Source organism: Ovis canadensis, chromosome 19, assembly GCF_042477335.2.
Source record: "Ovis canadensis isolate MfBH-ARS-UI-01 breed Bighorn chromosome 19, ARS-UI_OviCan_v2, whole genome shotgun sequence".
NCBI lineage: Eukaryota > Metazoa > Chordata > Mammalia > Artiodactyla > Bovidae > Ovis > Ovis canadensis.
The window spans coordinates 68,954,680-68,982,134 of NC_091263.1; the positions used below are offsets into that span (position 1 = coordinate 68,954,680).

Consider the following 27,455-nt stretch of genomic DNA (forward strand, 5'->3'; position numbering starts at 1 on the left):
TCACACTATCGTGATTATCTGGGTCGTGAAGATCTTTTTTGTACAGTTCTTCTGTGTATTCTTGCCACCTCTTCTTAATATCTTCTGCTTCTGTTAGGTCCATGCCATTTCTCTTCACCACCACCCAATTTCTCTTCACCTTTTACCATTACTTGAAGCAAGTACTGTATGTCTCAATAACTCCACCAAAAAAAAAAAAAAAAAAAAAAGTTTTCCTGGTAGAAACTCTGGGCAAGTAAGGAACAGAGGAAGCCAAACCTCATCAAGGATCTCACCACTATGGGTTTCCGGCCATCCGCATTCTGGGGTGGATCCTTCCACGTGTCTCCCCGGCTGAGTCTGGGATCACATATTCCTACGCTTCTGTGCACAGTACTATCCTGTGGTCTATGCTGCCTGAAGGCGTGTAGACCCCATCCTTTGTCCCCACCCTATCCTCACACCTCCACACCCCCCAAGATGCCTTTCCCCAAGGGCAGCACCAGCTTTCTTGTCACAGACTAAGGCATAATTTTCCAGGCTCGTCTCACTGAACCTCGAGGAATCTGACTGCACCCTGACCCCTCTCTGAGCACCCTTCTCTCTGACTCCTCCTTCTCCAGCTCCTTCTTCCCTTACCTTTTATATTTGTGTTCCCTGTGGCCCATTCCTCAGCCCTGCCGCCCTGATGCATTTGCTTACCTCTCCCCACATCACCATCCCTCCAGCCCAGACCTGGCCCTGTGGCTGCAGCCTCGCCCACATGGGACACCTCCTCCAGGAAGCTCACAGGCCCTGTACACCTAACAGCCTAGGGTGGGCTGTTCCCTGCCCCCATGGTCCTCTCAGTGTGGCTCCTGAGGCCCCACCGCCTACACCTCACACCTCATTCACCTCCTAGATATTTATCACCTACCCTCCCCCAGGCCACCCCTCCCACCTCTGCCCCAGCTAAGTCATGCTCCCCATTCCCCTCAGCTTCTTCCTGCCCATCAGCCTCCTCTAATTACATGCACCATGGGGTCAGGGTCCCCCTGTCCTCACCAAGGCCTTCACAGCCCTGCCACCAACTCAATCCAAGACCTCAGGCAAACACAGTCCCTTCGGCACCTCAGTTTCCCCGTGTGACACCAGCTGGTTTCCAAGAAACTTGGTGTGAGTGGCTGTTCCTCCCTCAGCCATCACTAGAGGGAGCCTCTTGTCCACAGAGCAGGAGAGAAGGGCCTGGTGAGCAGAAGGGACACCCCCTCCCCACTTCCGCTCCAGCCACCCTCCACCCTGGGCTCTCACTCTCAGGGTTGGGGTGTTGGGAGCTGCCATTTGCGTCCTCAAGGGCTCAGAATGCAACAGAGGGAACAGCATTCCCTGGGCCACACAGCTCTTTAGCTGCTGCTGCTGCTAAGTCGCTTCAGTTGTGTCCGAATCTGTGCTACCCCATAGACAGCAGCCCACCAGGCTCCCCTGTCCCTGGGATTCTCCAGGCAAGAACACTGGAGTGGGTTGCCATTTCCTTCTCCAATGCATGAAAGTGAAAAGTGAAAGTGAAGTCACTCAGTCGTGTCCGACTCTTAGCGACCCCATGGACTGCAGCCTACCAGGCTCCTCCATCCATGGGATTCTCCAGGCAAGAGTACCGGAGTGGGCTCCCAAAGGTCTGTCTAGTCGAAGCTATGGTTTTTCCAGTTTTCCGGTAGTCATGTATGGATGTGAGAGCTGGACAAAAAAGAAAGCTGAGCGCCAAAGAATTGATGCTTTTGAACTGTGGTGTTGGACAAGACTCTTGAGAGTCCCTTGGACTGCAAGGAGATCCAACCAGTCCATCCTAAAGGAAATCAGTCCTGAATATTCTTTGGAAGGACTGATGCTGAAGCTGAAATTCTAATACTTTGGCCACCTGATGCAAAGAACTGATTCATTAGAAACGACTCTGATGCTAGGAAAGATTGAAGGCAGAAGAAGGGGACGACAGAGGATGAGATGGTTGGATAGTATCACCAACTCAATGGACATGAGTTTGAGTAAACTCCAGGAGTTGGTGATAGACAGGGAGGCCTGGCATGCTGCAGTCCACGGGGTCACAAAGAGTTGGACACGACTGAGTGACTGAACTGAACTGAACTGAACTGGGCAGGTATCCCACGGGCCTCTCTGTCCTCCAGAGCCTCTGGGCTTCTGGGGGCTCCTGTGGGCAGGAGCTTGTCTGCCCACATGGTTGCTGGGAGAGGCCTTCCCTCTCCTTCCCAAGCGAGGCTGGTCAGCCCTTGACCACAAGGAGGCAGGAGGCTGCGGGAGCAATGGCAGGCACCTGGCTGGCCCATCTACTGAGCCTCAGTTTCTGCCTCTGTGAAACAGGGATCAACACAGTTCCCATCGCAGGAGGTGGGTGAGGAAACAATGAGGCTGCAGGGGCTGGGAACTGCCTGTCAGCTCCACGGGGCCCAGGACATTGGGCTGCTAGAGATCTGGCTGTAAAGGTGGGGCCAACTCCTGCTCTCCCCGTGACCAAGTCCACCCAGCCCAGGAACCCAGGCACCCAGGCCTCCCCTGACGCACTCCATGCCAGAGCTGGGGCTCCCAGGGCTGCACCAGCTCCGTGATGCCAGCTGGCTGCCTTCTGGTGCTGGCCTCTCTCTGCCCCTTTACATGGCCAGGGGCCCTGCCTCCCTGGAGGGTCCCTCTCCTGCCTCCTGGAACAAGGGCTGGTATCTCCACTGGCTGGCTGACCTTGGGCTAGTCCTGCCACCTCTCTGAGCCTCCTTTCCTGCACTCTGTGTGGCTGGTGCCTACGTGGGTGGCTCTGTGATGCGGTTCCTGTCCCTCGGCATGGAGCTGTGACAATCTGGGACAGCCCCTGTGGGTGGTGCCCGTCCTCCCCCGGGCTTCATCTACCCCACCTCGCCCACCCCTGGAGGACCCACCTGCGTGATGCAGGCACCCGTGAAGGCCACGATCACGGCCACCACGTTGACAGTCAGCTGGAACTGCAGGAACTTGGAGATGCTGTCGTAGACGTTGCGGCCCCACATCACTGCCTTGACGATGCTGCTGAAGTTGTCGTCCGTCAGGATGATGTCCGAGGCCTCCTTGGCCACGTCTGTGCCTGCGATGCCCTGTGGGGATGGGGACAGGAGCCTGGCTGGGGCGACCGGACAGGCGAGCGGCTCTAGCAGCACCATCCTCACCCCCCGACCACCGCCCCCACAGACGCATGAATCCCCAGCACTGCAGACCACACGGGAGCGTGTCTGCCCACGTGATTGCTGGGAGCGGCCAGGCCTCGGAACACCTGCCCTCTCCTCCCCAAGCAAGGCTGGTCAGCCCTTGGCTGCAGGGAGACAGGAGGCTGCCTCTCCCAGGGACAGAGTCCCGCTGGCCCAGGAACCCAGGCACCACACTGGACACACACGTGTACATGCATGTGCACACATACACACACACCACCCCTGCTCCTCAAGACCCAGCCTTGAGGCCAACCTCTGCCTTCTGGAAGGGGGCCCTTCCGCTCTATCCCTTCCCTTCCCCAGACCCATCGCTGCACGAAGCTCTCTCCTCCCTTCCTGAGGCCAAGCTCAGTGTCAGGACCTCTGGGAGCGTCAGGTGGACAGAGGGTGAGTGGAGTGAGCACCGGGGTTCCTGCATCCCCCTGCTGGAAGCTGGCGGTCCGCGCGTTCCCCTTAGCCCCTGCCTGCGGGCTCCTGCCAGCTGCTGCCCCAGCCCCCGCGCGCTCCTACCATGGCGAAGCCCACGTCGGCCTTCTTGAGTGCAGGCCCGTCATTGGTGCCGTCCCCCGTCACGGCCACCACCTGCCGCTGCTCCGTGTGCGTGCTGTCGATGATGCCTGTGGGCGGGGTGGGCGTGTGCTCAGGGCCCTGGGACCCTCCTGGGGATGGGGGCCCAGGCTGGCACAGTCTCCTCTCTGGCCCCTGCCCTGCCACCCCCCTGACTCCGTCAAGCTTCATCCCAGCTCCCAGCACCTGCAGGGGACACGCGGCCCCTTAGCCCAGTGCTGGCTGCAACCAACACCCCGTCGGGGCCTGCTGCCTCTCCCGCGTCCTCTTTGCTCTCTGCAGCCCATGGCCACAGCAGTGACCACCCTGGCCAAACTCACCTCCCTGTCCTAACCCCAGGGGCCTCTCTGTTCTCCAGGGGAGCCAGGTTTGGCCAGGGGGCCACCCATCTGCTCCGCCAGCATCTTGTGCTTGGGGCGGGGGGCCAGTCACACCTGAGGAGGCCTGGGCTCTGCCATCTGCTAATGACCACTCTCTAGATACTCATCCTTAATAAAACCTTTAGCAGGTAGCAGTGAACAGACGACATGTGGCTCGCGTCACTGAGTGAGCGAGGTCCAGAGGAGCAGGATGGGGGAAAGAAGTCGCCTCTGCCTGCCGCTCAGGTGGGAGTTCCCTGGGTTTGGCGGCTCCTCTAGTTCCACCCCCTTGGGGCATACAGGCGCCACCTTTACCTTCAGCGGGGCCTGGCCTCTCTCCTGAGCCCTGACTCCATGGACACCTCCACTGGGATGTCAGAGGGCCTCCAGCCCAGCCTCCTAAACCACGTGCATCCGTTTCCCCTCAAATCTGTCCCTTCTTGTGCGCCTCCCAACACCCAGCTGCCCCCTGTAAACTTCGCAGCAGGCTCTCAGGCAGGAACACACCGAGCAGTCCTGGACTCCCATCTCCCCTCTTCCTCCACCCCATCCAGGCCAGGCCTGTCCCCTCCACAGAGAGCTCTTAGACCTACCCACTCCCAGCACACCTGCACTGTCCCCAGCCCGACCCTGGCATCCCCTCTCACACCTGGACCATCCCAGCGGTCCCTCCATTTCCAGGCTGCTCTCCACTCAGCAGCAGGGAGGGAGATTTCTAAAACACCGCTTCTCCATCAAGGCCCTCCTGCAGCTCACCACCTGGGCTAGCAGTGCAGGTCACCACTGCGTGTTCAAGGCCCCGTGCGATCTGAGGCTGGGACTCCCTTCTCCAGCCCCTTCCTCTTGTCTCCCTCTCTCACTGGAGGCCCCAGGCCAGCCAATGAACTTCCTCCCACCCCTTGAAAGTGCCTGGATATCTTCTCTGGGCTTCCACAGTGTGGTTCCCTGTCCTGCCTGAAACACAGGTCCATCCCCTGAACCCCATCCCACAGCCTGTGATCTGACAGCAACCCCAGGTAGAGTGAGAGGCCAGCAGGGGGCCCCAGGCAGCCTCCTCTTCCACCGCTGTGGCTTCTGTGCAGGGAAACAACCTATTCAGTTTCTACTGGGTGAGACCTGGCCATGAAATCCAAGAGGGAAGGGCCACGCCGGCCAAGAGATGGGCCTGACACACAGCAGATACTCAGTAAACATTTGTCAAGAGAATGAGTGAATGAATGAATAAGTGATTGAATAAAATTGGAGCTGGGTTGGGGGGTCTCCTGTAGTTCGGGGCTCAGTGTTTCTAAGGCCAGGTCTGCCTCCATTGGAGTCTTTGGGCAGCACCTTTTGGAAGACGAATCTAAGATGCCCTATGGCTGACCTTAGTCAGAAAACTTCCCCTTATGGCCATTCAACAGATGGAAAAATTGAGTCCCGGGGCTGGACACTTGCCAAAGGCCACAGAGCAGGACAGGGGGCAGAGCCAGGGTTTTAACTCAGGCCTGTGTGACTCTGAAAGTGCCCTGCATGTGGCCAGCGAGATGGGCTCAGCGAGGGGTGTGTCCTCCCCCTGGAAGGAGTCAGGGAAGAAGGACACTGGTTTTGGGCCTCCTGTCTCAGATCACTGTTCCCAGGGCAGCCCATGCCCGGGGTCCTGCTCACACACATGGGACAGCGTCCTTAGAGACCAGGCAGGCCAAAGCTCTCAGACTCACAAGGTGTGGGGCCAGACTGGGAACATATGCAAAGGAAGTGGGCTGCGTGTCAGACCCAGTGGTTAAGGCAGCATCAAATGGGAACAGCAGGGTCTGTATCCAGTCATTCAAACTGAACATTAACCAAGACACGCCACCCAAATCAGCTTGTCGGTGGGATCCTCAGCCCTCAGTCCCATTGCTGCCCATGGGAGGGGGGACCTAGGGCAAAGGCCCACCACCTCCTCATGCCGCTGGGGCCCTTGGCCGGCCTCCTAGGGCGTCCCCAGGTATGAGGAGTTCCAGGCGGGAACCTCTGTCATCCTGGAAATAAGCTTAAGGCGCTAGGACAGGAAAGCCCTAGAGGCCTGGTGCCTGGACCTCAGCACTGCCCGGGCCCACCCAGGTCTTACCTTTGACCAGGGTATGCTTGTCCGTGGGCGAGGAGCGAGCCAGCACCCTCAGCTTTGGCCAGATCTTATCGATCCGCTCTTGTTCAATCTGGAAAGGGATGGGGGAGGGGCAGGTCGGTGGGGTCAAGAGAGAAACCGAGCCCCAGATAAGGGAGGGGACTTGCCTAGACCACTGGGCTCTGAGCGGCATACTGGCTGGCTATCATGCACGCCCGTGCCTCCTGGCCCCCATCCGGGCCCAGCCCTCCGAGGACCCTTTGCGCTGGGCCACGTACCTCCCCTTTCTCGTTGCGGATCCTTCGGTTGAACTCCTTGCCCTCAAGGCACAGGAAGTCCTCCCCAGGATGGATGATGCCACACTTGATGGCGATGGCCCGCGCTGTGTTGATGTTGTCACCGGTGACCATGCGGACAGTGATGCCTGCTCGCTGGCACTTGCGGATGGCTTCTGGGACCTGGGAGGAAGGGCAGGGGCCATGGAGCAGACAGCACCCCGGGTAGGCCCTCCCTGCCTTCATGGGTCCCAGAGCCTGTTCACAGGCGGCACCGTGATAAGGGGTCTAGATGACCGGGAGATACGGATGGCACGCAGACCATATCCTCCCTTCCTCTGCCCATGGCAGGCATTGCTAATCGATCCCAGCACATTCTGGTTAAACCCTGATGTGGTCTCACAATTCTTTTCTGCAGTGTCCCTGACAGCCGTCACCTATCAACCATGACAGCGCACCCTAAGATGACACCATTGACTGTTCTGACCTGGACAAGAACTTTAAGAAACACTGCACTAAACACCCTCTGGGATATGGTCCCAGGCAGGAGCACAGAACACTGCATTACTGCACAGGATATTGTCCCTGCTTTACCCACAGGCACAATTCCTGCAAATGCCATGTGAAATATGTTTGTGTACTTTGGGGTTTTTTTTTTGTGGGGTGGCCAGGGGAAGAACATTGCATTTTAGGGCATATTATTTACATAGTGTGACACTGGCTTAGATAAACGCAAATGATAAGGCTTCATGTAAAACATGACATCCCCCTGGGAGAATAAGGACTGCCTACTGCCCTTGTTGTAATGACAGACTGACATCTGGGCCACTTAGGCCAGAGCAGACCCAGCCAACCAAAAGCCAGCAAGTCTCCCAACTCTGCCCTCGAATCCCTTCTCCACCCCGACTCCCCACCCCACCTATGCAGAGCTCTGGATCTGTCCAGCAATTAGGATGCAAAAGCCAGCCTGGGAGCTTCCCCAGTGGTTAAGAATCTGCCCTGTAATGCAGGGGACATGGGTTCGATCTCTGGTCCAGTAAGATTCCACATGCCATGGGGCAACTAAACCCCGGCACCACAGCCACTGAGCCAGCACCCTAGGTCCCTCAAGTCTCAACTACCAAACCCACACACCTAGAACCCGTGCTCTGCAACAAGAGAAGGCACCGCAATGAGGAGCCAGCTCACCACAAGGAGAGAGCAGCCCCCACTCGCCGCAACCAGAAAAGCAAGCAGCAGTGAAGACTCAGTGCAGACAAAAATAACATAAATACACAAGTATTTTAACAAACCAGCCTGGAGCTGCTGTGGCCCTTTATACACGGCTCAGATCAACTGAACAAGTGATTCTTACCCATGGGCAGTGACAGATCGCACAATAGTAAAGCAATATTTGCTGCCGAACGTCCTTCAGTGGGAGAGGACATGTCGAGGGCAGACAACCCAGCTCTGCTGAACGACCAACGTACTTTCGAATCTCAGACCTGGCAATCGAATCCCATGCCCCCTCCTCTTGCACATCCTGGCTCTGAGAACTCACTTTCACCCCTGCCTACCCTGACAAGTCACTGCTGAGAGAATTCAAAGACGTTGTTGTTGCTATTTAGGAGCTCAGTCATGCCTGACTCTGTGACTCCGTGGACTTTAGCCCACCAGGCTCCTCGGTCCATGGGATTTCCCAGGCAAGGGATCTAGAGTGGGCGGCCATTCCCTCCTCCAGGGGATCTTCCCAACCCAGGGATTGAACCCGCGTCTCTGGCATGGGCAGGCGGATTCTTTACCACTGAGCCACCTGGGAAGCCCCCATCCTGCAGTGGAGGGAGAAACAAACCCCCGGGAGAGGCAGGGTCCAGGTCAAGCCTGGGGAGGCCGCTCCAGCCCCCTGAGTTCTCTAAGAAGCCAGTGGTGACAGGGAGTGCTCTCCATCCTTTGAAGGGCTGGAGCGGGACACGCTGACCAGGGGCCGCCTCTGGGTGTATTCCCAGCGTATGGGGAGGAGGCTTTTGGTGCCCACTCAGGGCTCGGGGCCACGTGAGCAAGGCGCCTGCTCACGTGAGCAGACGTGACCTCTTTTTATAGAGCTGGAGGGAGTGGGGATGTGGGAGATCCGAGATCCCGTTTACATAATTTACCGATGTCCTCACGATGGCTGTAACCCGGCTGCGGCCCTCCGCTGTCTCCTGCCCCAGAGGACACGAAAAAGCCACTGTCCTTTCGGGAAAACATACCTTTATCTGTTTCCTGCCCCGAAAGGAGTAATTTAGGTTTTGTTGTTTCAGAGGCACTTGGAGTTGGAAGGGACTCTAGGTGGTGACTCTGACCCTCTGCTAATTGCCTAGATCCCCTCCCAGGCATCCCCTCTGCTTACATGCCTCTGTTGACAGGGTGCTCACCCCTTCCAAGGCTGACTGCCCCACGGTAGAGCAAGTTTATTATATCTTTTCACATAATCCTTTTTTCAGATAAAAGAGCAGTTACACACTCCTGTTTTCTTGCCTGGAAAATCTTATGGACAGAGAAACCTGGTGGGCTACAGTCCATGGGGCTGCAAAAGAGTCAGATACAACTGAGTGACTAAACAACAACTCTAGGTCAGGCCCATTCTCTTGTACAGAGATAGACTCTTCAGTAAAGATCTGTACAGAGGGCTCGGGGAGCACAGAGGTGGACACTATTGCTTAAGAAACAAGTGTGGGGAGGAGAAATCTGGGAGAGCTTGCTGGAGGAGGGGATGCTCAAACTGCCTCTTTTTAGCCAACACTAACTAAGGCTTTGGAGAAGGCAATGGCACCCCACTCCAGTACTCTTGCCTGGAGAATCCCATGGATGGAGGAGCCTGGTGGGCTGCAGTCCATGGGGTCGCTGAGAGTTGGACATGACTGAGCGACTTCACTTTCACTTTTCACTTTCATGCATTGGAGAAGGAAATGGCAACCCACTCCAGTGTTCTTGCCTGGAGAATCCCAGGGATGGGGGAGCCTGGTGGGCTGCTGTCTATGGGGTCACACAGAGCCGGACACGACTGAAGCAACTTAGCAGCAGCAGCATCTAAGGCTTAAAGCTCAACATTCAGAAAACTAAGATCATGGCATCTGGTCCCATCACTTCATGGGAAATAGATGGGGAAACAGTGGAAACAGTGTCAGACTTTATTTTTTTCCCAGAAGCAGAGACATTGCTTTGCCAACAAAGGTCCATCTAGTCAAGGCTATGGTTTTTCCTGTGGTCAGGTATGGATGTGAGAGTTGGACCGTGAAGAAAGCTGAGCACCAAAGAATTGATGCTTTTGAACTGTGGTGTTGGAGAAGACTCTTGAGAGTCCCTTGGACTGCAAGGAGATCCAACCAGTCCATTCTGAAGGAGATCAGCCCTGGGATTTCTTTGGAAGGAATGATGCTAAAGCTGAAACTCCAGTACTTTGGCCACCTCATGCGAAGAGTTGACTCATTGGAAAAGACTCATGCTGGGAGGGATTGAGGGCCGGAGGAAAAGGGGATGACAGAGGATGAGATGGCTGGATGGCATCACCAACTCTATGGACGTGAGTCTGAGTGAACTCCGGGAGTTGGTGATGGTCAGGGAGGCCTGGTGTGCTGGAATTCATGGGGTCGCAAAGAGTCGGACACGACTGAGCGACTGAACTGAACTGAACTGAACTAAGGCTTGGATGCCTGGCTCTGTGCCTATGCTGGGGCTGCAGAGACGACCACTTCACTGTGGTCCTGGCTTCAGAGAACTGCCAACGAGGTGTGCAGGCAGAGGAAGGGAGGGTGCTGCAGACGGTGCTGCAGGTGATCTGGGGGCTGACGCCCAGGGCGGGTGAGAGGCAGGGGCCGGCCGGTGGCCATGGAGCCAGAGACGGGCTGGAGGCCCAAAGGTCTGGGAACCAGGGCCTCGCTCCTTCAGGCCTGGGAGCCATGGCAAGTTCTCAGCTGGGAATGAGGTGATGGTACCACATTTCAGAAGGACTTCTGCTTTCAAGATGGTCTCAGGGAGCTGAAATTTGCCTGCGTGGAATCCCTACTATCTGAGCTTCACCCCAACAAGCCAGACTGGGAAAAAAGGAGGAGGTTAATTCTTATGGCCCCCACACTTTTCTCTGTGCCGTGGAGGCAACTCTGCTTTGGGGAGAGAGGGCTCAGGGACCAAAAGGCTGAGCTGGGCTTTGCCCAGGCTCCCCGCTGAGCCTTGGTTTCCTCATCTGTAAAATGGGACCATAGTTTCCATCCTTCACTGCAGCTGCAGAAGTCTGTGACCTGCAAAGAAGCTCAGGGCCAGTGTCTGCTGGTGATGAGGGGGTGGGGGAGGCTGGCGAGATGCCTCACCCCAGGTGTCCTTGTCTGGTCTTTCTGCTCCAGAGGGGTGAAGGGGGTGCAGAGCGAGGGTGCAGATGTGGGGGTGGGGTGCTGCGGGCACCTGGAGCACATGGGGGAACAGGTGCTTGGGGTGGTGGGATGGGGTGGGTGCCGCACCATGGCTCTTGGGTCAGGTATATTAGGAGTCTTTGACCTGCCTTGACTGGGGGCGGGGACTGGGGACAGATCTGGAAACCCCTGGCCACTGTGGGATATACTCTGCTTCCTTTCTGAGCAGTGCCCCCCACACTGGACATCCTTGCCGTATTCAGTCCTGTCTGGTTTCACACTCTCATGCACCAAGCAAGCATCTACACTTTCCCTCACCCTTCACTTCACTTCACTTCACTTCACTAGGCCGTGGGTCTGCAGGCGGAGGCTGCCGGCTGCTCAGAACCCTCGCAGAGGCCTGGGCACAGGGCAGGCGCTCAGTCAGTGAGGGTTATCATGAAGCACCTCTGCACTCAAGTCCCTCGAAGGCTGACCCATGTGAGAGGATGTGGACGGGTACGTGCAAACTCTCCCAATTCAGCTCCAAGCTCCCTTCTCAACCTGTTCTCTCATAAACTCAACCTGAGGGGGACTTCTGTGGTGGTCCAGTGGTTAAGACTTGGCCTGCCAATGCAGGGGGTGTGGGTTCAATCTCTGGTTGGGGAGCTAGGATACCACATGCCTCATGGCCCCAAAAAAAACACCCCCAATCATAAAACAGAACCAATATTGTAACAATCAATAAGGACCTTAAAAATGGTCTACCTAAAAAAAAAGATTTTTTTTTTAAAAGGAAAAGCAACCCATCTGGGGTTTTCAAGAGTCTCCAAACACCCAGCATCCCATCCCGCCTCCTTGCCTTTGCCCGTGCGGTCCCCTCCACCAGGGACGCCCTCTCGCCCTGAATCTCTGTGCCCACAGATCTTTGCCATCCTGCACATGAAACGTTCTCCACTCAGGAGCCATCCTTGGCCCCTCTGACTCAATGGGATGCCTCCTGCAGCTGCTCAGCCCTTCCTGTTATCACCTCACTCGTTCATTTATGTGACGCACAGCTAAGGAACATCGAACTGTTCTGGGCACGGAGGATACAGAGAGGATAAAGACTCAAGCCCTAGAGGCATCAATCTGGTTGAAATGTGCTTTCCCCATAGATACAATAACTGTAAAAAAAAAAAAAATCCTTCTTTCACTAAAATTATCCTCGATATTTCTCTCTGAGGAAAACCAGCCAGGAAATGGGCGCTTCCTGTTTTCATTAAATAAAGGCTTTAAAACATCTGTTGTTTCTGGTGACAGCAGTCGTCTGTGACTCCAAGGGCTCCAAACGCCCTCGGATAACACGGCAAAGCTCCAGCCGTGGCTCTCCTGACAGCTTTATCCTCACTGGCTTCCATCAGCCTTGGAAAATGTACTGCGGTTGTGTCTTAGGGATGGGAGTCGAGTGGTTGGCAAACCTGTTTTAACCTGTTCTGTCCTTTCTCTTTTCAAGGGGGGAAGGTAATGAGAGTTTCTCCCTGATGGGGAAACTGAGGGACACAGAGTTTCTTTTCCTGCAGCAACTGCAAACGAATCTGACCAGGCTTGTGGGACCCGAGATGTGGTCCAGGTGGGGTCCTTCACTCCAGCTGGGCTCACGGCTATCCTGGGAACTTTTACAGACATTCTCACCGTAGGCAGAGACATTCCTCCCAAAGGTTAGGGTGAGGGCTTCCCAGGTGGAGCTAGTGGTAAAGAACCCACCTGCCAATGCAGGAGGCATAAGAGACGTGGGTTCGATTCCTGGGTGGGGAAGATCCCCTGGAGGAGGGCACGGCAACCCACTCCAGTATTCTTGCCTGGGAAATCCCATGGACAGAGGAGCCTGGTGGGCTACAGTCCATAGGGTCGCAGAGAGTTGGAGCTGACTGGAGTGACGGAGCGCGCGCACGTGGCCCTAACCTGAGAAGCTGGTGGCTGCGGCTGCCTCTGTGGTGGGGACTGCGGGTCTGGGGCTGGCATGGGGGCTACTGCACCCTGTCTGTGCTGGTGAACCTGTTGAATTTGCCTCCATAAATCACCTAGCCTAAAGTACCCAAATAAATCAAAACCCACACTTGCTGGTTTCCTCAGGCCCTGCATCCCACCCCCGCCTCACGGGAGATGCTGAGTCAACAGGTGAAGAGGTTCAACACTTTCCCTAGCATCGCCAGTAACCCCACCGTGCCCCTCACATGTGGCCGCCTAACTTCCTTATTGTTCAGATGGTGAAATTGAGGCCCAGGGCAGCGATGTACAGGAGGTCTTACGGGAAGGAGCAGCAGGGGCGGGATGAGAACCCACTTCCCTCCAGTGGGCTCCCTCCTTCCAGCACAGTTCCAGCTTCTAAATTCACATCGCAGGATGAGCCCCGGGGAGACACAAGGTCGCCACAGGATGTGTTGACTGAGGGTAAGCCTCCCAGGCTGCTGGCTCAGAAGGGGACCTGGGGAGTCCCCAGGCCAACCACTCACTTTACAGATGAGGGGACTGAGGCATGAAGAGGAGAAGTGGCTTGCTAGTGCCTGAGCTGGGGTTGGGATCAGGCCCCCTTTCTCCAGTGTGGGCTGACTGTGCGCCCAGCCCTGCTGGCTGGACAGCTTGCATGCGTGCGTGCCAAGTAGCTTCAGCTGCATTTCATTTTTTGTGACATGGACTGTAGCCCGCCAGGCTCCTCTGTCCATGGGATTTCCCAGGCAAGAATACCAGAGTGGGTTGCATGCCCTCCTCCAGGGGGTCTTCTCAAACATAGGGATCGAATCTGTCTCTTAGGCCTCCTGCATTGGCAGGTGGGTTCTTTACCACTGGCGTCAACCTGGGAAGCCCACACCCCCTCCCAGTGTCTGCGCCTGAAGCCAGCTTCTCTGGATATTTTTCGTGTCAACAGAAAACAGCAGGGACCCCTCTCTCCTCTTCTCAGCCCCCTGACCCACAGCTACCTGCCCTCTCATTTTTGTGGTCCCCAGGAGGAGGCTCCAGGCAGGAAGGCAGGAAACTTGGATTCACTAAGCGAGACTGTGGGCACCTCACTGGCCCCGCTTGGGTCTCCGTGTTTGCTTCTGCAAACTGGGGGTGTGGGAAGGTGTTTGGACTAGATCAGCCTTTCAGACCTTGAGTCTTGCCCCTTTAGTAGATTGTGAAATCAGTTTTGTGGGTGGTGACCAGTGTTTAAAAACATTAAGGAAGCGATAGAAGAGAAGAGAAAATACTTTAGTGCATCACCTTAGTTTGTGAGAGTTCTATTTTGGTTTAGTGTGTGTGTTTGCTGAGTCCTGACATAAAATACATTTCTCATCACTGGGGGTCACGACCCAGTAATGCCGCTTTCCACCCTGCTTCAGTGTGATGAGGCAGGAGCTCGGGCATGGGCGTGGGAGGGGGCTCTGGGGACGGGGAGCCCCGGGGAGCCACAGGCCAGCTTCGTGCCCTGTGCATCTCAGCCCCTGTAAGGGTGTAACACATCACCGCAAAGCCCAATCCCGTTAGTAGCTGGTAATGAACGGGCATTCCCCCAGGGAGACTGGTAAACGCCGTGTGTCCAGGGAGGGGTACTGGCTGTAGGCAAAACGCCAGGGGCACTAACTGCCTTTGCTGTTTTAGGCTCTGGGTGGGAGGAAGGAGGCATGCGTGTGTGTTTAGAGTACTATTCTTATCCCCAGTCTTCGGATGAGGATATGGAGGCTCAAAGACGTTATGTAACTGGCCCAAGGTCACACAGCTGAGGGACTCAGAAGCCCAGGTCTGTCTGATGCCCAAACTCACAGTTTTGACTCACCTCCCTGTTGCCTAAATGTGAAAGGCCACGTCTGTGACCTTCAGGTTTCACTTGGTCTTTAGAATGCTGAATCTTACAATACAGAGGCCAGGAGCTTGGAATTCAGCTGGGGATTGGCAGGGTTGGGGGTCAGCAGCTTCTTTGTTCCCTTTCACTTGAAAGAAGGGGACATGGAGGCTCCAAGAAGAGCAGGGAACAGCCAGAGACCCCCCCGAGGATGTTGACAGGGTAAGTGGGGCACCCTGAAGTTGCCCTCGGTGGAGGAAGGTGGCCCCGAGACAGGCTGCAGCCTGGGACCCTTTACTACACAGCTAGCACCTGGGCAGTCATGTCCTCAAGCAACAGAATATAAAGAAACCATAAGGGGGCTTCCCGGGTGGTCCAGCGGTTAAGAATTTGCCTGCCCATGCAGGGCACACTGGTTTGATCCCTGGTCCAGGAAGATTCCACATGCCACGGGACCACTAAGCCCATTTGCCACAACTACTGGGCCCACGTGCCTAGAGCCCGTGCTCCACAACAAGAGAAGCCACCACAATGAGGAGCCTGCACGCCACAGCTAGAGAAAAGCCTGCATGCAGCAATGAAGATCCAGGGCAGCCGAAAGTACATAAGACAAATTAAGGAGAAACTATAAGAGACGACAAATGACTGCATGCGTGCCCAGCTGGGCGAGTTATAGACAACAAGATACAAAAGAGGCCAGGAGAACCCCATTGCCACTTGAAGAGCTGGGAGCAAAAGCAGGGTCCTGTGCATGCCCCCTGTTCACAATACCACCAACGGGGTGGGCTCTCCCCTAAAGAAACCTGTTACTTGTTCTTGCTCCCCTCTGCTGCAGCAGGGGCCCCAACAAAGCCTTGCCTGACTGCCTTGTCTGGCCTCGTATCAATTTCTATTGATTAAGGGGGCTGAGAACCCTGGTCTGTAACACTCCCAAGGGGCCATCACTAAATCCCACAATCGAAGCCCGTCCTGACCCAGTGGTTGCATTAGTCCTCGAAGAAGCATGGGCCGCCCCCTCCTGTGTCCTGCTCCCACTTCCGGCTCCCAGGGTGAGTGCGCTCTGCCTGCCCACAGTGGTGTGTTAGTGATCCAAGGCTGCTCTCTGCTCTTCTCACAACCCCCTTCCAGCTTGAGCAGCCCAACTGATCACGCATGTCCCATCTTCCTCCAACCCTGCAAATCTCCAGCTGAATTCAGAATCAGCTAAACAAGACTGAAGACCCTCTGTGTCAGCCGAGCACCCCAACAGATGCACGTGTTACATCACTTCCCTCGGCCTTTGTGGGGAGGGGACACGGTCATGCCTCCTCCTTCCCTTCCGCTTGAGAGTGTGACCTTCAGTTAACTTTCCCGCTCTGTTGCCCTGGAAACCGACGAAGGCAGACTGCCCACTGCATCACTAGGGAAAACTAGCTGGGAACCTCGGTCTGCATGCAGACAACTCTAAACTGCTGACGGGGATGCCCACGTTTGGGGTCTTCTTGAGCGTGGTCACCTTTGTTAGTGGGCATCTCCTTTGCAGGGACCTTGGAATTGGGGCCCATGGATTTTTGACAGGAAATCCTGACTTCTCTGAGGCTTCCAGGGCAAGGCAGGCCCCACGCCTGTCCCCGGAGCCCCAGAGAGAAGGTCTCTGGGTGATTGAGTGGACTGTTCCAGGACAGACCCCACGGCAGAGCGACACTGCCTGCCAGGCTGCAGGCTCTGCCCCGGGGCCCAAGCAGACAAGTGTGGCTTCACTGGTTTCAGCAGTCTGAAAGTGTACGAGAAGGTCCACAGGAGACCAGCGGGCCTTGCAGGGACATTGAGGCTCAGAGGGGTCAGGTGGTGTATCCCAGGTCGCCCAGCAGCAGGCTGGATGCCCCGCCTCGCCCCCTCCCCGGGGCACCATGGTGGGGCGCCTACCTCAGGCCGCACGGGATCCTCGATGCCCACCACACAGATGCAGGTGAGCTCGTTGAGGATGTCATTCTCATTGTCCCAGTCGGGCTCAGGGCTGCTGGGGAAGTCGCGGTAAGCCACACAGATGGTGCGGAGCCCGTCGCAGGCCATGGGCTCGATCACCTTCTTCACCATCTCGTCCCGGTCGCGGGGCCGGAAGACCCGAGGCTCACCTGCCCCGTTGAGGATTTTGCAGCACCTGGAGGAGGCGGGAGGGGGGTCAGTCAGGTGCAGCCAAAGGCCCAAGGACCCTCCAGCCAATGGGCTCAGAGCACACCCCCACATCCCAAGTGGCACCCCGCACTGGCCGGGTCGGTCATCCAGGACCGTCCAGTCCATCTTCCATGACGCCTGGGATGGTCCTGGCCACGGGGCCCCAGGCAGGTTTGAAATCCGCTGCAGCTGCTTGCTGCTTCAGTCGTGTCTGACTCTGTGCAACCCTATTGATTGTGGCCTGTGAGGCTCCTCTGTCCATGGGATTCTTCAGGCAAGAATATTGGAGAGGGTTGCCATGCCTTCCTCCAGGGAAGCTTCCTGACCCAAAAATTGAACTGGGATCTCCTGCATTGCAGGCAGATTCTTTACCAGCTGGGCTACCAGGGAAGAACTTGAAATCAGGACCAACTAAAAAGAAATCAGGCAGCCTGGTTGCTGTATCTGCTCTCAGGCCACCCACCAAAAGCCTATCTGCTTTGTTTCATTTTCACAAGGTATCATCCGAAAAGGCAGTGTCACAGCCAAGATGGTTTTCAGAGGGCATAAAACCTAGGCGAGGGGTTTCTGACCCCACAGGTCACATCAAGATGGCTCAGGGAGCACTGAACAAATCCCCAACTTGAGCCTCAGGTCAGAGATGCCAATTCAGTTTGTCTGGGGCGAGTCCAGGAATCAGCGTTTGTTTGTTTAGAAATCTCCCTGAGGTTATTCCAATGTGTAACAAGGGTTGATTCCCCTTCAAGGTACACATGGGAAAATGGGTGCAGCAAGGGGGCCTGACTTGCTTAGTTCTCCGAGTTTATTTCTGACACCTGGAGTCAGACGAGACTGCCAACAATGAAAATCATGTTGTCAACAACTCCACACTCAGAGAAGTGACAGGAGGGGGCTCCAAGGGTGATAATAGGGAGAATTTCCTGATGAGACAGTGACTTGGGGGCGGAAAGGGAGAACCCTCTGCATGAACATTTAAGAGGCTGTTGAGTCGTGTCCGACTCTTTGTGACCCCATGGACTGCAGCACACCAGGCTTCCCTGCCCTTCACCATCTCCCAGAGTTTGCTCAAACTCATGTACACTGAGTCAATGATGCCATCCAATCATCTCATCCTCTGTCGCCCCCTTCTCCTCCAGCCTTCCCTCTTTCCAAGCACCAGTGTCTTTTCTATTTAAGAGGAAATAGCAGCAAAAGCTGGAGAAGGCAATGGCACCCCACTCCAGTACTCTTGCCTGGGAAATCCCATGGACCGAGGAGCCTGATGGGCAGCAGTCCATGGGGTCACTAAGAGTCGGACACGACTGAGCGACTTCATTTTCACTTTTCACTTTCATGCATTGGAGAAGGAAACGGCAACCCACTGCAGTGTTCTTGCCTGGAGAATCCCAGGGACGGGGGAGCCTGGTGGGCTGCCTTCTACAGGCTTGCACAGAGTCGGACACGACTGAAGCGACTTAGCAGCAGCCGCAGCGAAAGCCCTGGGCGCCGCGGCCCCGCCCACAGCCCCGCCCCCGGCCTGCGCCAGGCCCCTGCGTAGACCGGCTGGCTCCCTCACTCACTTCTTGAGCACGATCTCCGAGGCGCCCTTGCTGTACATGCGGAAGCTCTCGTCCGGCAGCTTGATGACGGTGCTCATGGACTTGCGCACGGAGTTGAAGGTGTAGACCTTGTACAGCTTCTCCTCGGGCATCCGAGCGCGCACGGGCTCGTAGTCTTGCTTCAGGTCCAGCACGAAGCCCAGCAGGCCGCACTCCGTCTTGTTGCCCACCTGCCGGGGCAGGGCGCCCTCCTTCTCCGGGGGCTGCGGGGAGAGGCCGGGCGTTCACTGGGACGGCCACCTGGGCACTACAGGGCGGCGGGGCTGGGTGGGGCTGCTCCCACCCGCTCCCTCACTCTCCGGCCTCTGCATCCCAGACCCAGTCTGGGCTCTTGGGTGATGGAAATTAACCAAGATGGGGTTTTTAAGACTTACGATTTCAAACATAAATTGATGACAGAATTAAAAAAAAAAATTGTGCACAGACCACCCAGCTCTGCAGAACTTAAGGCCTTGTTCGCTTCAGATTTTTCTTTTTTTTTTTTAAGAAATCAAGTCTAACAGATAAAGTTGAATCCCCCCTTGTACCCCTCTGCATCTGTATAACCCACTCATTGTACCACAAGGGAACTCTCACTTAAATTTGGTATTCATCCTTGCCCTCTGTGTTTTAACTTTTTATTTTGAGATTCATGCTAGATTCACAGGCGACAAGAAATAATACAGAGAGGTGTCATATGCCCTTCATCCTGTTTCCCCGAGTGCTCACAAGCAACCGGACCATGAGAACACAACCAAGGTGTTGACGATGATAGAACTGACCTGGCGGGATTCGGATCTCACCGGTTTTAAAGCACTTCTATGTGTGTTTAGGTCTGAACAATGGCATCACGTGTAAATTCCTGTGGCAACCACCATCAAGGTACACAACCGTTCATCACAACACTCCCCTGTGCCATTGTGTGTGTTTTTTTTGAGATAACCATTGTAAAAAATTTACAATGTGGATATAAATTTTAATAAAATTTAAATTTTACTGCCTATGGTTTGTTTTCTTAATTTGTTATAATTAATTTTTATTGGAGTATGGTTGCTTAACAATGAATGCTGTGTTAGTTTCTGCTGGACAGCAAAGTGAATCAGCTATACGTATACGTGATATTATTGTTGTTTAGTGGCTAAGTCCTGTCCGACTCCTTGTGAACTCATGCGCTGTATGTAGCCCGCCAGGCTCTTCTGTCCATGGGATTTCCCAGGCGAGAATACTGGAGTGGGTGCCATTTCCTTCTCCATATCTTCCGTATACATACATTCCCTCTTTTCTGAACTTCCTTCCCAGTTAGGTCATCACAGAGCAATAAGTAGGGCTCCCTGTGGGATACCGCAGGTTCTCACCAGGTATCTGTTTTGTACGCAGATCAGCAGCGTAGACATGCCGATGCCAGTCTCCCGATTCTCCCACTCCCCGCCCCCTTGGCGTCCATGTATTTGTTTTCTACGTCTGTGTCTCTATTTCTGCTTTGCAAATAAGACCTATACCATTTTTCCAGATTCCGCATACATGCATTAATATATACTTTCTGACTCACTTCCCATGCTGCCCTCTCATGACTGCGGTCATCTCTCTCCCCCGCCCGCTCCCTATCCCGCCCCCCCCCCCCCCCCCCCGCAACTCCTAATCTGTGCTCCAGATAATTCTGCCATGTTGTGCAAGTTATATAGACGGAATTGTACAGTATGTAACCTTTTCACTCAGCACAGTCCCCTGGTTATCCAGAAAAGTTGTCGCACGCCTCCACAGTGTGCTCCTTTTCCCGGCTGGGTGGCATTCTACGCTCTGAGTGCAACGTCCTTTGTGCCTTCAACTGAGGTTGAAGCAAATGCAGCTGCTGATTTCGTGTCACAGTGGCCGACCAGCGGCAACCTCATGCAGCTTAACTTACGGTATGTGTGTGCAGTGCCGGTTTACACGTTGCAAAGGGCAGGCAAGGAGGCTGTACACAGTCTTCTGTAACTTGCGTCGCACTCCGAAACATTCAGTTTTGGAGTTATCCCCATTTAGGGCACTAGTTTGTTCTTTTTTAAACTTTGGAATATAACTGTTTTACAGTGTTGTGTTACTCTCTGCCATACATGAACTGAGTCAGCTATATGCATGCCTATATCCCCTCTCTCTTGAACTTCCCTCCCACCCCACCCCTCTTGGTCCTCATGGAGCACCGAGTTGAGCTCCCCATGCTACGTAACAGCTTCTCACTAGCTATTTATTCTACATATAGCAGTGGACATATGTGGGTGGATCCAGAGCCTGACATACAGAGTGAAGTTAAGCCAGAAAGAGAAAAGCAAGTATTGTATATTAACACGCAAGCTGGAATCAAGGTTGCCAGGAGAAATACCAATAACCTCAGATATGCAGATGACACCACCCTTACAGCAGAAAGTGAAGAGGAACTAAAAAGCCTCTTGATGAAAGCGAAAGAGGAGAGTGAAAAAGTTGGCTTAAAGCTCAACATTCAGAAAACGAAGATCATGGCATCCGGTCCCATCACTCCATGGGAAATAGATGGAGAAACAGTGGAAACAGTGTCAGACTTTATTTTTGGGGGCTCCAAAATCACTGCAGATGGTGGCTACAGCCATGAAATTAAAAGATGCTTACTCCTTGGAAGAAAAGTTATGACCAACCTAGATAGCATATTCAAAAGCAGAGACATTACTTTGCCGACTAAGGTCCGTCTAGTCAAGGCTATAGTTTTTCCAGTAGTCATGTATGGATGTGAGAGTTGGACTGTGAAGAAGGCTGAGCGCCAAAGAATCGATACTTTTGAACTGTGGTGTTGGAGAAGACTCTTGAGAGTCCCTTGGACTGAAAGGAGATCAAACCAATCCATTCTGAAGGAGATCAGCCCTGGGATTTCTTTGGAAGGAATGATGCTAAAGCTGAAACTCCAGTACTTTGGCCACCTCATGTGAAGAGTTGATTCATTGGAAAATACTCTGATGCTGGGAAGGATTGGGGGCAGGAGGAGAAGGGGACAACTGAGGATGAGATGGCTGGATGGCATCACTGGCTCGATGGACGTGAGTTTGGGTGAACTCCAGGAGATGGTGATGAGAACGCCAGGGAGGCCTGGCGTGCTGTGACTCATGGGGTCGCAAACAGTTGGACACAACTGAGTGACTGAACTGAACTGAACTGATGCGGAATCTAGAAAAATGGTACCAATGAAGTTATGTGAAGGGCAGGAACGGAGACGCAGAAGTAGAGAACAGACATGTAGACCCAGCAGGGAAAGAGGAGGCTCGGATGAATTGCGGGGGTTGTTCCTTTCTAACCTGGCTGCGTGGACACCACGGCCTCTGCCCTGAACCTCAGTGAAACCACCGACCACCTCTCCCCAGTGCCTCTCACTTCCTCTCGTGGCTTCGGGACAGGCTGTTGTTTCTCCACCCTGTCCCTTTAGCCCTGCCGTTCCTGCCTCCTTTCCCTGCCAGGCAAACTCCCCTCGCCCTTTAAGGACCAGCACAGGTATCTCCTTGTCGTTGATGACTTTGTCACCCCTGAGTAGGAGCTGTATTCTTCCATCCCCTGCCCAGGTTCTCAGGGCCAGCACAGAGCCCGGCACACAGTAGGTATTTACTCATTGTTTGCAAGATGGCTCAATGCAGACCAGCCTTGGGGCTGGGGGGTGAGAGGCACAGGTGGCCAGGTAAGCACGAGGTGCTCCATGTGAGCGCTGATGGTAGCATAGGTGGCTGTGGGAAGTTCACGTGGCAGGTGGGCTCACCTCCCACAGCTGCCCCCCTCCACCCCTGCCACACAGGTAGACCACTTGTATAAAATCAGTGTGCAGCGACCCAGGTGGAGGTGGCTTTGGGAGCGGTGAGAGCCACCACGGACAAATGCAGACCCCAGAGGAACACAGACTGAAGAGGAACAGTGTCTGTGAACATTCTGTGTCCCCCTCCCACCCCATGGGTGGGTCTCTGTGGGTCTCAGACCAGCCTTGCACAGGAGCCCTCCAAACCCTCCCTCTCAGCCTTCTTGGTGTTGTTCATACGAGCAGCCTAGGTAAGAGGAAGGCAGACCCCAGAGGAGGCCGGCATGGATGGGCTGGCAGTGCAGGGGGAAGGATGGCAACAGGACCTGTCCCTGGCCGGCCCCTTCTGCCCCACAGTCAAGGCTCAGGCCCCAGGAGCAGACCTGAGACATGGCGGGTCATGGGCACTGGCCTCGCCATAAATAGCCATGGACCCTAAGTCATCATCCTCAGGGTCCCCACGTGTAACATGGAAAGGCTGGAGCAAATGATTTCCAGCTGAGAAAAAAAAAATCAACCCACTCCTTCAAGTGCATCGTGGGCCGTCGTGAAGGATGGTAGAACAAGGCAGAGCTGCGGGTTCCTCCGAGGGTCCTGGGGGCTGTGGGTCCAGCCTGAGCGTACCCTCCCTGCTCCATGCCACGTCCCACTAGGTCCCAGCACTGCGGGCCTCGGAAGGCTCCCCACTCCAACACTGTGTGGATGTGACTTGAAAGCGGGAGAATCTCACAGCTCCCTCTTTCTGATGTTTGGGAAAAGAGACATTAAGCACTCCTCGTAGTCTCTGCAGCATGCGGTTATGTGTGCTTTGAACATTTACATATTTATTTACTTTTTTTTTGCAATTTTATAATTAATCTTCTGGTGATTTCCAGAGTTTTATGTGTCTTCCACAACGGTTCCCCCTACCCCCTGCTTATGAAAGAAGATGATGACACGGAGGACTGAAATAAAAATGGCTAATTACTTATTTGCCCAAGAGAGCTGAGCAGTTATGCCTGCAAACACACAGCATTTTATTACCCTCTGTGAAATATTTTAATTTTCCCCTAAAAGGATTTCAAACAACCCATGGCTGCAAAAGGCAGAGCTGGCTCCTCCGTAATTCAATTTGTTCCTGTGAACTTGAGCTCTGAAATCGCCTACGTGTATTATTAAGAAGCAGGGACTCGCCTCTTTTTTCTTTCGGGTTTGTTTTTTTTTTTAAATCTTAACAAACCCATAGGTTTTGTTATTACTGTAGACTTCGCAAGAGCCTTTGCTCTCTGGGGCTCTAAGTCTGTAAGAGAGTTAAGGCATTGGTTTTGAGGGGCAGCGGGCAGGCCTGGGGGGAAGTGATTTGCTACTGGTCAAACCTCCTGCAAAGACTGGTCAAAGGCCTGGGGCTGCCTCCAGTTCCTGTCATTCCCAACGCAGTGCTGTTTGCTGCACATGTCCCTGTATGAGTGGTAAGCCCTTTGGGAGTGCTGGCTGCTATTAACTTTGGGTGAGCTGGGTGAGCATAACTTTGAGAGGGCAATTCATGTTCCTGTTTTGGGATGCTTGGGAGTGACTGGAGCTCAGACACAAGGAATGATGAGCTGAAGAGCAGTAAGTTATATATAACATCTGAAAAAATGAGATTTAAAAACATATAGTGAGCAGGTGCCACCTCACCCCCATGAGGACGCTGTTATCCCAAACAAAATAGGAAACGCGCGTTGGCAAGGATGTGGAGAAACGGAAAACCTTGGTGGGAATGCAGAATGGTGCAGCTACTGTGGAAAGCAGCATGGAGGTTCCTCAAAAATTACACACGGAATTACCATACAATCCAGCAATTTTACTTCTGGGTATATTACCCAAAAGAACTGAAAGCAGAGACTCGAGAAGACATTTGTATCCCCAAGTTTACTGCAGTGTTGTTCACAGTAGCCAAAAAGATGGAGGCCACCCAACTGTCCATCAACTGGTGAGTCGATAAGGAAGGCGCGATCTACACGTACAGTGGAATGGTATTCAGCCGTAGAAACGAAGGAAACTCCGACACGTGTTCCAGCATGGATGGACCTTGAGGACATTATGCTAAGTGAACTAAGCCAGACACAAAAGGACAGATACTGTGTGATGCCACTTACTCGAGGCCCCTAGAGCAGCCACTGGAGAAGGCAATGGTCCCACTCCAGTACTCTTGCCTGGAGAATCCCAGGGATGGGGGAGCCTGGTGGGCTGCCATCTATGGGGTCGCACAGAGTCGGACACGACTACAGCGACTTAGCAGCAGCAGCAGCAGCAGCGGAGCAGTCACATTCATCCAGACAGAAAGCAGCAGGGTGGGTGCTAGGGGCGGGGGGAGGGGGAAGGGGAGAGTTTAAAGGGAACGGAGTTGCAGCTGGGGAAGAGGGTAAGTTCCGGATGTGGGTGGTGGGGACGGTTGTACAATGTGACTGGACTTAATGACACTGATGTGTACACCAAAATGGTTAAGGTGATCAATTTTAAGTTATGTGTCTTTTACTGAAATATTAAAATACCTTCGACACCCCCTCTCTGTCCCTCAAAACCCCACAGACATAGCACGGTAAACTGCAGCCGCGGCCACAGGACACCAGTCATGAAAGCACGTGAGAAAGTGACTTTTCACTCTCTGGTGGTCTCTGGCAGTTGGGCCCACTCTTCTCACCCCTTGAGGATGGGCACTGGCAGAGGAGCCTCCCCGAGGCCTGGATGCACCACCAGGAGCCTCGGCAGCTGCAGCAAGGACTATGTGCCAGATGCCAACTCCGCTTGCCCTTTGCTAAACTCTTCACTAAGCATGCATCTTCAGTTACACCCTCATGGCTTCCTAGGAGGGGCAGACTGTTATTATTCCTAGGTGCATGGGGAGGCCTGGAGAGACCGGGTCTCACAGCTCATGAGTGGCTGAGTTAGTAGGATTTGACCCTGGCTGGTCTCAGCTCTGTGTCCACACAGAACGCTTTCCCGGCAGCCCTGCCTGTCTTCCCTAGCATTTCAGATGGTTGGTTAACGAGGAAACTGGTGGGAGACTGGTTTGGAGCCCATGGTGGGGGCGGTGGGGAGGGCTGTCTTGCTTATCTCTGCTTCCCACTGTGGGTAACCAATGAATATGTGTTGAATGAATAAATGAATAATTTGGTGTTTGTGGGTGTGGAGTGCTGCCAACGGGAGGCCAGATGGGATGGGATTTTGTCAGAATGTTGGCCTCCAGAATTGTTATCTGAGGCTCTGCCTCCCCAGGAGCGTCTCAGGAGCTAGGCCTTGAGGGGCAGGAGGGCAGAGCCAGGACCTTCACGAAGGCTACAAAGGCCCAGGTCAGTGTGCGTGTCCTGGATGACAGCTGGACAGGCTGAGCCGCCCTGGGGAGACACACCCGTGACAGCAGACTCCCCGGGGACCTTCTTGAGCTCACCACTGCACCGTGTGTGTGTGTGTGTGTGTGCGTGCATGCATGGATGTGGTACGTGTGTGTACACTTGCACGTGTGTGCTGTGTGTGTGCTGTGTGTGTGCTGTGTGTAGTGCAGCATATGTGCGTGTGTGTGTGTGTGTGTGCAGGCACCTGTGTGGGTATGGTGTACATGCTGTGTGGTGTGTGTCTGTGCACATGTGCAGTGAGAAGGAGGATACATGGATGAACAGTTCTGTAAAAAATTAGACTCCCCCATTCAGGGTTACTTGTTTTAAACTGTTCTCCTAGGGACAGTGTTTTCAAAGAGAACAAAAAGAAAACCAACGAACAGAACCAGAACAGCTGTTGAATCCAACACAAAGGCACTGTCACTTCACAGACCAGGACGAAGAGCAATCCCACCTCCCCGTCTGAATGCCCTGCTAAGTCACTTCCAGGGTCTTCTGCGCCTTCTGGAGCCACTGTCCTGGCCAGAGTCCCTTGCAGACCTGGCTTGACTCAGGGGGGTTGAGGCTCCTTGGAACATTCATCTGCACCCTGGGTTTGGAGCTAGATCTGAGTTCAAGGGCTGACTCTCTGCTTTCCAGAGTTAGTGCCCCACTTCACCCTCCTCCCAGGAGCTCTAGTTCTAAGATTCATGAGAAATGCAATCAAGCAGATCCTTCCTGCCTTTTAGGTTTTACTGGGGCTCTTGGGGGTATGGGGGCACCTCAATTTGGTAATGGGGTAGCACCTGTAATTTCTAACTAGATGAGTGCATGTTCAGTCGTGTCTGACTCTTGCGACCCCTATACACTATAGCCTGCCAGGCTCCTCTAATACTGGAGTGGGTAGCCATTCCCTTCTCCAGGGGATCTTCCCGACCCAGGGATCAAACCTGGGTCTTCTGCATTGGCAGGCGGATTCTCTACCACTGTGCCACCTAGGAAGCCTCTACGAGGTGAAGTTTGTCTTATTTATTCAGGAAAACCATCCTGCCAGGAAAATCCTTCCTGCTCCTTCCCTGAAGTGAAAACCACTTCAGGGACTCCAAGGAGATTTGTTCTTCTCTCAATAGTTTATGTTACCAGAATATACGCCATAAACTTCCAACAGTTTGACTCCACAAGTGCCCATCTTCATTTTAATAATTCAAATGTTAACTGTAATGTCAACCTACTGTAAAAGAGGTCTCATAAAATAAAAAAATTAAAGTCCGCTTGGGTGGTTTCAGAGCACAGAATAAACGTGGGCGGAAAAGGAGAACGTTCTTCCAAAAGAAAGCACAGTGCTTCTAAAGTCAGAGGAAGGAGCTATTTCCATCTGAGAGCTCAGCTGCGGCTCTGGGAAGCAGCAGGGCGACAGGAAGAAGCAGCTAGTAGAAGTCTCGACACTCAGAGAGTTAGAGGCGACAAAGAATCTGAGGGTGCGCCAGGATTCTGAGGCAGGGAAGCCATTTCTGACTAAAAGATGATTCATGTCGCTTGCCTCAGAGGGCAAGTTTCGTTGCCAGTGATTAGAAACAGAAGGGGAAAGAAGAGAATTCCGGTGTCCTCAGAAGGGATGGGGCATGTGGTTGAGGCTGGCCCCCTGAGAGGGACCTCCTGGTCCCGTTTCCTGGTCTGCCCCGGCAGCCTCCGCTCTCACACCATCCTCCACCAGTGCCTGGGTGATTCTGAGCATTGTGAGGAGAAAGGCCACTAAGGGCGTAACTGCTGCCGCCGCAACTCGCCCTCAGCCTTCCCATCATTCCAGACCTGGGAAACGCCCAGGCCACAGACTGTCTCATCTCTAAAAGGCCTCTGGGCCTTGGCAAGGCTGTGTGGCCCTGCCCAGAGTGCCTCCTCACCCGCCTAGTCAACTCCGCCACGATTCTCTGGGCTCAACTCTGTCACCTGGTGTCAGGAGCAACCTGGGTCAG

At 54.2% G+C, this 27,455-nt stretch overlaps 1 protein-coding gene across 1 annotated transcript in view; it reads right to left on the reverse strand.

Moving 5' to 3' along the window:
* Nucleotides 1-27,455, reverse strand: part of ATP2B2 (ATPase plasma membrane Ca2+ transporting 2) — a 156,931-nt gene that overhangs the window by 15,847 nt on the left and 113,629 nt on the right. Inside the window, exons 13-18 of the mRNA XM_069560905.1 lie at nucleotides 18,346-18,587; nucleotides 16,538-16,772; nucleotides 6,491-6,670; nucleotides 6,216-6,303; nucleotides 3,711-3,817; nucleotides 2,898-3,089 (exon numbers count right to left, since the gene is read on the reverse strand). Coding sequence (XP_069417006.1) covers nucleotides 2,898-3,089; nucleotides 3,711-3,817; nucleotides 6,216-6,303; nucleotides 6,491-6,670; nucleotides 16,538-16,772; nucleotides 18,346-18,587 — 1,044 coding nt within the window. The remainder of the gene's footprint in view (nucleotides 1-2,897; nucleotides 3,090-3,710; nucleotides 3,818-6,215; nucleotides 6,304-6,490; nucleotides 6,671-16,537; nucleotides 16,773-18,345; nucleotides 18,588-27,455) is intronic.